Genomic DNA, 13,435 nt, shown 5'->3' with positions numbered 1-13,435 from the left:
AATTTTGTCAAGTTCTGATAAAACTGGCGCTTTAGCAGCATCTACGTTAATGTCTTTCACCATAATTGCACCAGTCTCTTGTTGCTTCTTGCTTGTGTCACAACTCCACCGCGCCCAAAAGTACTGCCCCCTTGTCTCTAATCAGTCCTGTCACTTTCTAACTGGGCCTAAACAGTTCAGATGGGAGCTTTGCAAGATGGATTCGCCAGTGGGAAACACGCGTATCCATCTGCTTTACAAGGTTAGAACTCTACAGCATGATGGGCCAAAAATGGAGGCTGAAGTAAGGTGTAGATGTAGTGAGTAAGCCCGCCTGAGAGAGTAGCACTGACACAACCCCGGTCATGCTCTGGATGTCCTGCATATATATAAAAAAAAATCAATATAAAAATAACAATTTCCACACATTTAGGGCACAGTAAGGAGTGGATATGGCGAGTTTAACATCAAAGGTAGTAACAGAGGTGTTGCATGGCAGCAGGGGAGAGCAGGGCTGAGTGTGTTCATCTGACTCTTCCATGAATTCAGCAATGCCATAACACACTGTGAAATGACACCAATACTATGCTGCTGGTGAATTAATATGGATGTACAAAGGCGTATTGATGGCAGAGATTAAACTGTGACTTTTTTTCGGTTAAAGGTAAATCTGTTAAAAAACACATGATACCTTTAGACAGCTCCTGTCTATGGGGTCCATGGGAGTGGGTTTGGGACGAACCACCCTCACATCTTCAGTGCCACACTCAAGAGCAGACCACAGCTTAACCACCAGAGCACAGACAAAACCTGGAACAGAGTACATCAGATAAGGGCTTTAATATGGGTTTATGTGGAAAAAATCAGAACTTTCACAAAACATTCATCATGGATGAGAGGGGCACTTAAATCTTAAAATGCATCAATGCTTTGACTTACATTTATTGAAAATATTTTTTGTTTTTGGCAACAACCTGTTTGTTAATGCCATTCATTTTTTATTGACTGCTGTTTTATAGCTGATACCATAAAGTTTGAGAGGCCTGGAGGTCTCCACATAAAATTTTCAGAAACAGATATTTATTTTCCTGAGCTCTAAACAACCTATTTGTAACATTTTATTGTCTTGCATTAAGCCCACCATTACAGAAGTTTTGTATTCTGTGATGTTATACTGTAATTAGTCTATAAGAGGACAGATATAACAACGCAGCACCGTCACCTTCAGAACATTCTGACAATACTTGCAACATTCACCAGATTTACTTCTTTGATGGGAATCTTACAGAGAAAAGGGAAAACGTGCAAAAAAGAAGAAAAATATAGGCTGCCAGCCTTAAATAAAACTTGGCACACCATCCAGGCATAACCTATGGTTGGGAAACACTTTCACTGTCAATAAAAGTCCCATGGTAACATCTGTAATCACAGACACATCTAGAACAATTACATCCATGCTTGATAAGTCAGATCTTGTGTTCATTCTCCAACTAAAGTCTGCTTTCTGTCATACATGTTATACAACTGCAATAAATATATGTAATTCAAATTATCCAGGATTGTAGGGGGCTGTCTTGAGGAAAAAAGCATATACAATAAAGAGCAGGAAATAGTGAAATCAATTATGTTATACACATCTTGAATATTCAGCTGCCTAGATACTCTATATATCACAATTTTCTGATTCCTAATCTACAATTCAATTTTACACTTGCACTCCTACAGATTGACTGCTTGTATGCAACTCCCCACACTTATGTAAATGTGCAGGTCACTTTCCAACCCCGCATTAATTTGTTGCTGACATGTGGAATGTACTCACATATGATTTACTACTCTCACATTACATATTAATGCGATTCCGAGACAGACATTAAAATCTGACTTTCATTTCTTGCCCAGCAACAGTTTGGATTTAGAGTCAGAATTATAGCTGAGAAGGTTAATACGTGTAAGAAAAGGCAGGTGTTGATGCACACAACATTTTACAAAGCAAAAGAATAAATGTAGGAATGGAGCAAAGTGGGACTGCAACACCAGAGAAAGTTACACTGCCATGAAAAAGTATTTTCCCCTTCCTGATTTGCATATTTGTCACATTTAAATGTTTCACATCATAAAACAAATTGTAATTTTAGATGAAGATAAGCAGAGTAAATAGAAAATGCAGTTTTTAAGTGATGATTGTATTATTTCATTTAATTTATCAAGGGAAAAGAGCCCTATATGAAATAGTCATTAGCCCCTAAACTTAATAACTTGTTGTGACACCCTTGGCAATAACAACTGCAAGCAAGGGTTCAATGTGGAGGAATTTTGGCCCTCTTTAGCAGAATTGTTTTAATGAAGCCATACTGGAGGTTTTTTGAGCATGAATGGCTTTTTTAAGGTCATGCAAAAGCATATCAAACAGATTTAAGTCTGGTCTTGGACTAGACCACTCCAAAACCTTCATTTTGTGTTTTTAGTCATTCAGACTTGGACTTTCCTGTGTGTTTCTGATCATAGCCCAAGTGCACTTGAGCTTGAGGTCACCAACTAATGGCCAGTGACGCACACCTTCAAAAAAGTTCAACTTTTGTCTCATTAGTCCGCACAATATTTCCTGAAAAGTCTTAGGGATCATCAGGATGTTTTTTAGCCAAATATGAGACAAGCCTTGTGTTCTTTTTGGTCAGCAGTGGTTTTGGCCTTGGAACACTCCCATGATGCCATTTTTGTCCAGTGTCTTTCTTATTGTTGACTCATGAACTCTGACCATAACTGAGGCCAGTGAGGCCTGCAGGTCTTTAGATGTTGTTCTGGGTTCTTTTGGGACCTCCTGGATGAGTCATCAGTGCACTCTTGGATCATTTTTGTAGGCCTGGGAAGGTTGCCCAGTGTTCCACGTTTTCTCCATTTGTGGACAGTGGCTCTCAACATGGTTCAATGGAGTCCCAAAGCCTTAGAAATGGTTTTGTTACCCTTTCCATACTGATAGATGCCAATGACTTTGTTTCTCATTTATTCTGATATGTTCTGAGATCTTAAAATTGAAATTAGTTTGATGATCTCAGACATTTAGGTGTAAAGATAAAAAATGAAAATAAATAAAGGAGATCAGGAAGGGGCAAATACTTTTTCATGGCACAGTAAATAGTCTTTACAAAAGCTCATGTGCGCACCATAATGTGCTCTTCCTCCATCAACAGCCACAAGTTGCTTAATCCTTGATTTTTATGTCAACTAGACAAAAAACTCACAGACCTGTAGATTGCAGTTGTTAAGGGTTTGTATAAATAAGTGTAATAGTACCTGAACTGTGCAAAGCCACCACCCCTGGAGCAGTCGCTGCCACCTGGGTCACCATCACCCCATATCCAAACTTCTCACAGCGGCTCACCTGCAAAAAACACACAAATAACACAAGTTTTAGCAACTTTCTTCCCAAGAATGAGGTTGAAAGAGGATAGAGAAGCTATCTAAAAAAGACTACAAATGCTTTTATTTGAATGATAGGGAGAATTAAAGATATGGCATTTGTGATTCAGACTGTAAAGTGTGCAATGACACCACCAGAATCCTGACAAGGGCCTACATTATGTGGTCTAGTTCACTGAAGAGAAAAAAATTGCAAATTGATTTCAGAGTGTTGAGGCCCTTCATTTATAACTACATATTGTCATGACTAAAAATAGACAAAGTATAATTACATTCTATAATTAAAGTCAAATACTAAATTAGAGAAGTGATTACAGCGGTGTGTAAACAATGGCAGTAAATTAAACCCACTAGAGATTAGCTAAGGTTCAGTCTGTGTGTGACTGCAATGTGAATCAGGGACTATATTCTGTATGTGAGGCATATTTAGGGTCCACAGATTAATAAATTAAATTCAGTGTGGGAGTAGCTGCATGTAACAGCCTCGAAGTTTTCTGTGAATACAAAACAGTCTTTAGGAAATACAACTGTGACTGGAAATACACGTATCTACAGAATGTACTAAGGATATGCATGATGGAGGCCAGCAGAATAAATTATGGGTTAATGATGGATTATTTTCTGCAGGACATTACAGAATGCAGCCGAGGAATATTAATGCATACATATTTTATGGATGCAAATATTATTCTGATGAATAATTGTAAATGTTTTTGAGGTCTAAATATAATTTCTTATCCCATTTTAACAGATTAATGCTCAGAATTATCCAAATAGTACATTAATTATAGCTATGTACATTAACAAAAACAATAACCCTGTATCAATTATCACCAAAGATGTGTTTCTGTTATTTCACTGTCTCTTTTATATTTGAATAAATGTTCTTGACACTGCCAGCGTCTGATGACTGAGTGCCTCCTAATCCTGCTGGGGTTTCAGGATTAGCCCCCGTTACTCAAATTAATGTAGCAAAGAATCACTCAGTAAAGCATAATATCACTTTGACACTTTGATGATATCAAGAAGGATTAAAAACAGAGGCTCTGCCAAAGTCAATTCTTCCAGGGCTTTCATAAAGATGATGAAACATTTAGCTCAAGCTATAATCTGATACAGTATCAGCACTTATCTGGACAAAATCTGGACAGCTTCCTGTACCAACATTTGTAGAGCTGCATGACTGAAATTAAGGTAAAGAATAAGCTTCTTCTCCCTCAGTGTCATAGCTGATTTGCCTTTAAGCAAGTCTTTTGATCCCTAACTGCCTAAAGCCTTCAAGCTGTGTGGTTGTGTTTGCACACAGAAGGATCTTGCAGTAATGGAGCATTAGGCTTCATGTACCATCGGTGTGTAAATAAAGGTTTTAAAAAGATATGTGATTCCTGTAATTGGACATATTCACAGTATAAAGCAAAGCACAGGAAAAAGAATATGTCAGATAGTAGAAAAAAAGAATCTGCTTCATTACAGGCACAAAGATTGCACCGGTTGTGACAAATGTAAGTCATCCCCCTTGGCCTGTATTTCCTGAATATCTCCTGCTGTTTTCACTCCAACTTCTTGCAACAGTCTAACTCAGGTGGAAGGCAGGATAAATTCCTAACAAAGTCATGGTTTGCATGGTGGTGAATGCAATTTTGTCCTTTTGCATTCACACACGTAGCTCATAAAAAATAAATTAGGGAATTTCAAGAATTTTGTGCATGTGTCAAGGGGGTATGGACACTGACATAAATTTAAGAAGTATCAATATGGTCGTGCAAAGATGTGATAACTCATGCCCACTAAGTCTGCCAGAAATCTGGGTGTCATGATTGATGACCAGCTAACCTTAAAGGCTCATGTGGCCTCGATTGCTCGGTTCTGCCGATTTGCTCTCTATAACATCAAGAGGATCCGACCCTACCTGACAGAGCATGCAACACAGCTCCTGTGTTGGCAGGCTCTTGTAATATCATGTATTGACTCCTGCAACTCATTACTGGAAGGCCTCCATGCATGCACAGTTAAACCTCTGCAGATGATCCAGAACGCAGCAGCATATCTGATCTTCAACCAACCCAAGAGCTCATGTCACTCCTCTGTTCATCTCTCTACACTGGCTTCCAGTTGCAACTTGCATAAAATTCAAAACTCTAATCATTGCTTACAAAGCAGTGCCTAAATGGTGGAATGAATTACCCAACTCCATTCAATCTGCAGAGTCCCTCTCTACTTTCAAGAGAAAGCTAAAGACCCACAATGCACTTAGCTAGACTGTTCTCTACTGTTGTCCCCAGTGGTAGAATGAGTCTCCCAACTACAGTTGGCTTGCACTGCCCCGCTCTACTTCTGGGATTTTTAGGCCCAGCTCTTTGTCTTTTTCTCACCTTCTTTGTCATAAATATAGTACATTCATTTAGTGGAAGCATCAATATACGTTTAAACAAGTAAGCCTTGTGAGGTAAGGGACTGATAGTGACGTGTTCATAAACAAGTAAATTTTACAGGCCGGCTTTTTATATGAATGACAGAGGCTGGCCCCTGTTTGAGGGCTACCCTCTCCTATTTTTGTTGTTATTTTATTTATATTTAAAAAGACAAACTGATACCACATAAGGAGCTGAACACTGTCTGATTCCTCTATTCAGGCTTTGGACAAAGGTTTTCAGTCCGTGTCTACTGTTGTTTTTCAGTGAGCTGTTTCAACTTTTTTAGAAGAAATAGGAAGCTCAAGCATCACCTGTAACACAGAGACCAACTTTATCTAATAAATAATGAAGCTGTTCTCTAAACTACAAGTGTTGCTGGAGCTTTCTGTTTCTTCCTTTGTCATCTTCCATGTACAGTGGAAGTTGGTGAGCTTGTGCCAGATATACCAACTTCAGCTCTACTTTTCCAACTTTTTTCTTGAATGTGTCACTGCTTTCAGGGCTCAAACTTGTCTTTTTAATTTTAATAGTGCTTCTTTGTGTGGAAATCCTTTCCTGCTCCCCATTTGGAGTTCTTCACTGTGACTTTAAGTCATTTGCAAACAACCTGCACCAGGGGTTGAACCTAAAATCAGCAGGCTGCCTGTAAATGTTTCCAAAATGCATGCAGAATAGATTACTGTTTACATTGAAATGTATAGAAAGCTACTGAGTACGTTTACAGCTGTGTCGGTTGTGTCAGCGTGGCCTCACATGTTCTGCGGCTCCTTGAATGAGTTATATCTTTGTATCATTGTAAATCACATACTTGTACCTGTAGTTTTTTAGAGAAGCGAGAGAACATGTAGGAGACACATTCATTGATGGCTCCTGTCTGCTGGAGCAGCAGCAGGCCTTTAGGGGTAGCAGCAAAGTTCAAAAGGCTGTCCAATAACGTCTCCTCCCAGATAACCCTGTACCAAAGAGAAGGACAGATGGACAGTGAGCTGCAGCGCTACGGTATGAAATCACAAGAAACTCGTAATGTGCAAAATGTTCAGTTGGTAAACTTTTCAGACCTGAAAAGCTGACAATGTCGTAAATACTCATGGTTAGATTGCTCCTTTGTGTTTTCTTTTTTGTATCATTTTTCCTTGTTTAATGGTTCCTCCAAAAATGCAATAACAAGCTCTAAAAATGCTTTAGATTGTGGAATAACTTGACAGCAGGTAGAAAATACTACCACAGGTGCATGTAAATGACCTTGCATTAGCAATAATGACGGTGCAAAAGCTTCAATCATCTTTCCTACTGTGAGTCACCTCTAAAGCTGCAAAAAGTCTAGTTTTCTTTGCATTTGGGCATTCATAAAATGCAAACTACTGCTGTGTCTCCTCCATAGCACTGTATAAAAACAGTTTAAATTATTCAAACTTTTGTTTCAATAGTTGCTGGTCTTGGGGGAACTTCACAAAGTTCAAATTTACCAGTTTAGTTATCTGCAACCACTTCTTTGTAACATTATTTTGTCTTCACCCTGGTAAATAACTCCCTTTGGTTGTAACAATGTAGAAAAACATCAGAATCCTCATTAATTGTGAATTGGTATAATGTTGTGATAATGTGTGTATTAATGATAAAAGCATTTGCATGCAGTCCCACTAAACTGTGAAGTGACAATAAATTAATAAAACACAATTTAAAACCGTTTCCCACTGGAGCAAGGAAAAGCAAGCAAGGTATTAAGTGTGCAGCAAAGATTTGTCTCTTTTCAAATGTTATATTAGATTCAATATGCAACACTATGTCTCTTTAGGAGTGCATATCATGTCTTACTCAGTGGCAGATTAACAGTGCTGTCGAATCAGTACATCCTTATTTTATGGTGCCTTGGCAATCATTGACCACCGTGCCACTGATTTATACCAACATCTGTAAACTGCTGCCCATGATATGATGATATGTAATTTGTTATCTAGTGGTTTACAACCTCTTCACAGACGTTTTATCAATACACACCGCTTATTTTTGTGTCGGCAGTGTTTGCTGTGACGGTGTCCTGCCAGCAGAGCCTGCTGTTTGCGTTGCCTCTTTTGTCTGTCTGTCTGGGCAGTCCTGGACAGTCTCTGTGCTCCTCAGCTCATGTCCATTCTGCTGAGCTTAACTCTAAAACTGTCAGCCTTTCAACATCAAGGCATACTCCTTATGGCACCGTGTTTTCATCTAGTTATCTGTTCCGTAAGCACCCAAACTGTTTTTTTAACTTATAATATCAGAGATATAATAATTAAAGTATGTGTGTTTCGTGAGTATGAGTGTGTAAGGCCTCACATATTTTGCACCTCCTTGGTTGATGTTTCAGCAGTGGCTCCAGGTACTGGGGTTGGAACCCTCTCTGACAAGGAACTGGTCTAGAAATCACGAATAAAAGAAGAATTCAAGACTAACATTTTCAATTCCTTGTTGCCATAACATCTGCCAATGGAGTGGCATAAAAAAGGAGAACATGAGTTATCTCTGTGCAACCCATATTGATGCATAACTGGCTTCTAATTCTAAAAATAAAACGTTTTCTATTGAAAAGTACTATACAAATAGATAAAGTTGAGTTGAGTTGAGAGAAGCTGTTTCATTCTTAAATATAGAAGGTTTAGGCCTACTGGTTGACACAGGACTACCTTTGAGTGTAAAAATAAATAAAACATAGACGACTCAAGTTGTTTGAATTTCTAAAAATACTTAACTTGCTCTTCTTTTCCTTGACCTTTTGGCTTTCTCTGATAACTCTAGTATTTGACTTTGTCTTTGATTCATCTTTTATGCTTGTTCTCAGTATCAATAATTCATAGTACCTTGTGAAAACTTCTACTCCTAGAAAATGTGCAGTTCCAAGGATCTAACTTTGAGGAAACACACTTATCCCATATGTCAATGTAGTTTTTCATGTGATGCTACATTGTATATAAAGCTTCCGTAGCAAGATCCCACCTCAACCACATCCATTGCAATGTGCCCATAAATTTAAACCCGATTATCTCTTCTCCTTTTAATTTACATTGTGCACCCCTCCCTCCCTCCCATTAGGACTCATAGGGTGTTCATCTTGCCCAGGAGGTAAGGCAGCTCTCCTAAAAGGCTTCCCCAAATCGATGTAAGATATTATTCAGAGTTGTTCTTCCAGTAGCATTGGTAGAAAAAAAGACATTTTGCTTGGTGGTGTGGTCGTTGCCACTTATATTTTGGGTACAAAGTTAATGGCCACGAATATGAATTGATATCTGATTTGAAAAACAAAGTAAGTAGGATTAGGTGCCAATGGTAGTTTTCCTGACAAAACCATGTTTCACAATCAAACATGGCTGTTAATCTGCTTTTTTCTCTCTTAAAGCATCTTCCACTTCTGTCCTTCTGAATCTCCCTCTTAACTGTTTTCTGCATCTCCATCTTCCTCTTTCTGTAGCTCCATCTTCTCTCTTTTTGCATTTCCCTCCTTTCTTCTTCTCCATCTCTCTTCTATACTTGTGCATTTCCCTCCTCTCTCTTCCTGCAACACCCTCTATCCCCTTACAGCACAGCTTTGGCATACTGCTGTTCAGATTGAATGTGGTTTTGCTCTGGTTTCTGCCCATTAAAGGGAATTTTTTCCTTGCTCTGTAACTATGCTAAATGTTTCTTAGGGCTGTGCTCATGGTGAGTCTCTATAAATAAAACAGAATGATTTAGATGTCCCTATTTTTTTTAACTGTCTTGAGATAACTTAAGTTGGGGTACACAAATAAAGGGTGGTTGGTTGTTTTGATTGGTTGTTCAGATGGTCCACTGTCAGCTTGTTCATGCTGAAATAAGCTGTTTACTAAGTGTTTACACAAGTAGAATACCATCAAACTTCCATGGTACTAACGGGGAAGTTTCAATTTAGTGTCTACAATGTTATCTTAATAACATTGTATCGAAGTTTTGGCTTACTAGGACTGACTAAAAAGTTCATTTAAGGCACTGTTTACTAATAAATGCACTAGAAATAATATAGTAGCATGAGTGAATCTCCTTTACTATGAATAAACTGTGTATTGAAGACTAAGGATAGGTGGAGGTAGCTGAGCTAAGGTACAGAAGAGTATTAGGGACACTGAAAAAAAAAAATTTGAGACAATTTTTTTTTTTCAATTGTGAGAAAAAAGTCAGAATTCTGAGATTAAAGTCAGAATTCTGACTTTAATCACAGAATTCTGACTGTAAACTCAGAATTCTGACTTTAATCTCAGAATTCTGACTTTTTTCTCACAACTGAAAAAAAAAATTTGTCTCAAAATTTTTTTTTTCAGTGGCCCTAATACTCTTCCGTACTAAGGCTTTATTGTCCCTCTAGAAAAATTTTTTTGCACAGCAAAAGTTCACATAAGGACACATAAGATTACAGGGAATAGGAAATTTCTACCAAGTAAACATTTGCAAGTGTGGAAAAGTTCTTGCAACATCTTACAACATTATCAGGGTCAACACAGTTGTTTTAGTCAACAAACCTTTCACCAAAAACTGTTTATGATGCAAACTTACTAAAGTCACATGCCTACAATACCTTAAGACACCTTTCATGAAACTTGGGGGGCCAATCTGTCCATTTATAGTGGGTGGAGGGAGGTCAAAACCATAGTAACATTATGCAACACTATTACAAAGGCTATAGATTAAGATTAGATTAGGCCTTCTATTTGAGTCAGTACATGGTACAGAGTGTCCCATGCTGCTGTATGTGCAGACTGATCTTTAATATTTAACACATTCAGGATAAAGTCAGCAGGAAGTGAGAGGGAAAATGCTTCAGACTGATGACACAGTGTCGCTACAAGTTAATTTTTCACAGCAATGTCTTAGATCATGAAAATATAAAAGGAGATTTGTTTTCTGTATTTAGAGAAATCAAATATTGAGACATCAAAAATTTAAAAGAACTATGACAGCATGTCTTTTCTGTGCCTCATCTTCACTTCACCTGCGCTGTAGCAGCAGCTGCTTGTTTTTGGTTTTGGTTGCAAATTCCAGTCTCTGGTTTTATTTTCAGTTTTGTTTAACAGTTTTGTTCTTCAGTTAAGATTTCCCTACTTTATTGCTTTGCAATGAGACAAGGAGTACTCTCATAATAAAAGTGAGCAGACTGCAGTGGTTTTACTTGCAAGCACTGGCTGTAGCTTTTCCTTTGTAGTGAAAAAATAAAAGAATGATTACTGCATTCAACAAGGGGAAGACACATATCAAAAGTATTCTAGCTTGTATTTTTGTAACCATAGACACCTTTACTTAAGATCCAGAGACAATCTTTATCCACAAACTTATGAACATTTTTGTAGGCAGACAATTATGCAGCTCTCTTTAAGAAAATGTCAAGGGATCTCATTTTTGCATAGTATACATATCTTCCTTTAATAAACAAATGATTCCAAGCAGAAACAGCAAATGCTGAATTGTTTTCTAATGATTTTAATAATTTGTTTTATGTGTATTGTTTTTGTTGCATTAGGCAACTTGAATAATATTTTAGTCTGCAAGTCTGAGTGCAATACTCCTGGGGATGCACATAACAAACTGTATTTTTGTAAATATTAGTTAGAGATGTATTAGTTTTCCCCTGTTAGCTCCTTATGTTAAAGTCAATTCTTTAAGCACAAAAACTTCAGGGGATCATGTTTAGTTTCTTAAAAAAAGACTCTGTCAGTGTTGCATTAAGAAGTAAAGCAAAGATACCTCTTTCCACACAGCAGCTACAGCCCTGTGGAGGCTGTATGGTCTCAGGACCTGTAAGCCCTCACAGGTGTTGTATATCTGCCTGCAGACAAAGATGAAGGCCCCACACAAAGCGTGGGAGACATCAGGATCACTTAGTGATGACAGTTTCTTAGTCAGCAGCCTGAGGGTGAACTGAACGGTGACATGAGCAGCACAGGTTCTGCAGAGGAGGGAGACAGACAAGGAGACATATGCTGATACAAGAAGACAGATTTTCATGTGGTGTTTGGCACCTCTGGCACAAATACACAGGTCGAAAGAGACTCAAAACACTCTGTCTCGAGTCCTAGACGTTATGTGTTGAAATGTACCCTATACTGCCAAAAGTATTCGCTCACCTGCCTTGACTCACAAATGAACTAAAGTGACATCCCATTCTTAATCCATAGGGTTTAATATGACGTTGGTCCACCCTTTGTAGCTATAACAGCTTCAGCTCTTCTGGGAAGGCTTTCCACAAGGTTTAGGAGTGTGTTTATGGGAATTTTTGACCATTCTTCCAGAAGCGCATTTGTGAGGTCACACACTGATGTTGGACAAGAAGGCCTGGCTCTCAGTCTCCATTCTAGATCATCCCAAATGTGTTCTATCAGGTTCAGGTCAGGACTCTGTGCAGGCCAGTCAAGTTCATCCACATCAAACTCTCTCATCCATGTCTTTATGGACTTTTGCTTTCTTAAGCTAATCTGAGAGCCACATGAAATTTTGAGGTCTGTAGCAATTGGCTCTGCAGAAAGTTGGTGACCACTGCGCACCATGCGCCTCAGCAGCCACTGACCCCACTCCATCATTTTATGTGGCCTACCACTTCGTGGCTAAGTTGCTGTCATTCCCAATCACTTCCAATTTGTTATAATACCACTGACAGTTGACTATGGAATATTTAGGAGCCAGGAAATTTCACGACTGGAATTGTTGCACAGGCGGAATCCTATCACAGTGCCACGCTGGAATTCACTGAGCTCCTGAGAGCAACCCATTCTTTCACAAATAGAAACAGTCTGCATGCCTAGGTAGATGATTTTATACACCTGTGGGCCATGGAAGTGATTTGAACAACTGATTTCAATTATTTGGATGGGTGAGGGAATACTTTTGGCAATATAGTGAAGCTAAGTTTGACCAGATCCTATTTCGAATCGTTGATTATTATTTCTCATATTACCTTTTGGAGGAAGAGAGGGAATAGTGAGGAAAAAAGAGTGCATAAGTGCCATGGATGGAGAGGTTTTTTTAAACACCTGGTGGTAATACTATACACCCCTGTAAAATCTGGGAAGGGTAAAAAATGAATACCACTCAATCCTAATGGACACACCTTAAATGACTGTGTATCAAGCACTTTACATGACATGTGCCACGCTCTCAAAATAGGGACCCTGGCGTCCCTTGTAATAATTGGCCTGTTACTATTGTGACGTCTATTTGTTTTTAAAACAGACATAAAACAGAACAACAACTGATTACACTAGAAATCACTGATCATCAACTGGAGGCCTGGGGCCACATCAGGCCCCCCACAGCTTCTCATCTGGCCCCCAGAAGTGTGAAATTCAGAAAAAGTGCTGAAGAAAAAAAATATTGCTTTATTTAGGGTACCTTTCCTTTCTTTCCCTTTTATGATCCTTACAGATGTTTAAGTAACTACAAAAATAAGTGAGATTGAAACATTTTTTTAAAGACTGGCTTAATGTTTGATCAGTTTTACAAAAATCCAACTATTATTAACCACTATTAGCAAATAAGATGCATGACAAATGTACTCATATGTCTATTCTTGATTAAAGCAGCAGATTTCTGCATAAATTTAACAGTTCAGGGGGATTGAGAGTTTATTTTTCACTGCCTGAGAATTAAAA

At 38.4% G+C, this 13,435-nt stretch overlaps 1 protein-coding gene across 1 annotated transcript in view; it reads right to left on the bottom strand.

The window, feature by feature from the left end:
• tbc1d32 (TBC1 domain family, member 32) overlaps window positions 1-13,435 on the bottom strand; it is a 134,104-nt gene that overhangs the window by 94,078 nt on the left and 26,591 nt on the right. Inside the window, exons 17-21 of the mRNA XM_041804760.1 lie at window positions 11,535-11,736; window positions 8,124-8,203; window positions 6,628-6,766; window positions 3,274-3,361; window positions 671-789 (exon numbers count right to left, since the gene is read on the bottom strand). Of these exons, the coding sequence (XP_041660694.1) occupies window positions 671-789; window positions 3,274-3,361; window positions 6,628-6,766; window positions 8,124-8,203; window positions 11,535-11,736 (628 nt within the window). The remainder of the gene's footprint in view (window positions 1-670; window positions 790-3,273; window positions 3,362-6,627; window positions 6,767-8,123; window positions 8,204-11,534; window positions 11,737-13,435) is intronic.

The sequence above is a fragment of the Cheilinus undulatus genome, linkage group 14 (assembly GCF_018320785.1).
Source record: "Cheilinus undulatus linkage group 14, ASM1832078v1, whole genome shotgun sequence".
In the NCBI taxonomy this organism is placed as follows: Eukaryota; Metazoa; Chordata; class Actinopteri; order Labriformes; family Labridae; genus Cheilinus; species Cheilinus undulatus.
Note: the sequence above shows the minus strand (reverse complement) of the source record. Positions and strands in the feature narration are given on the sequence as shown.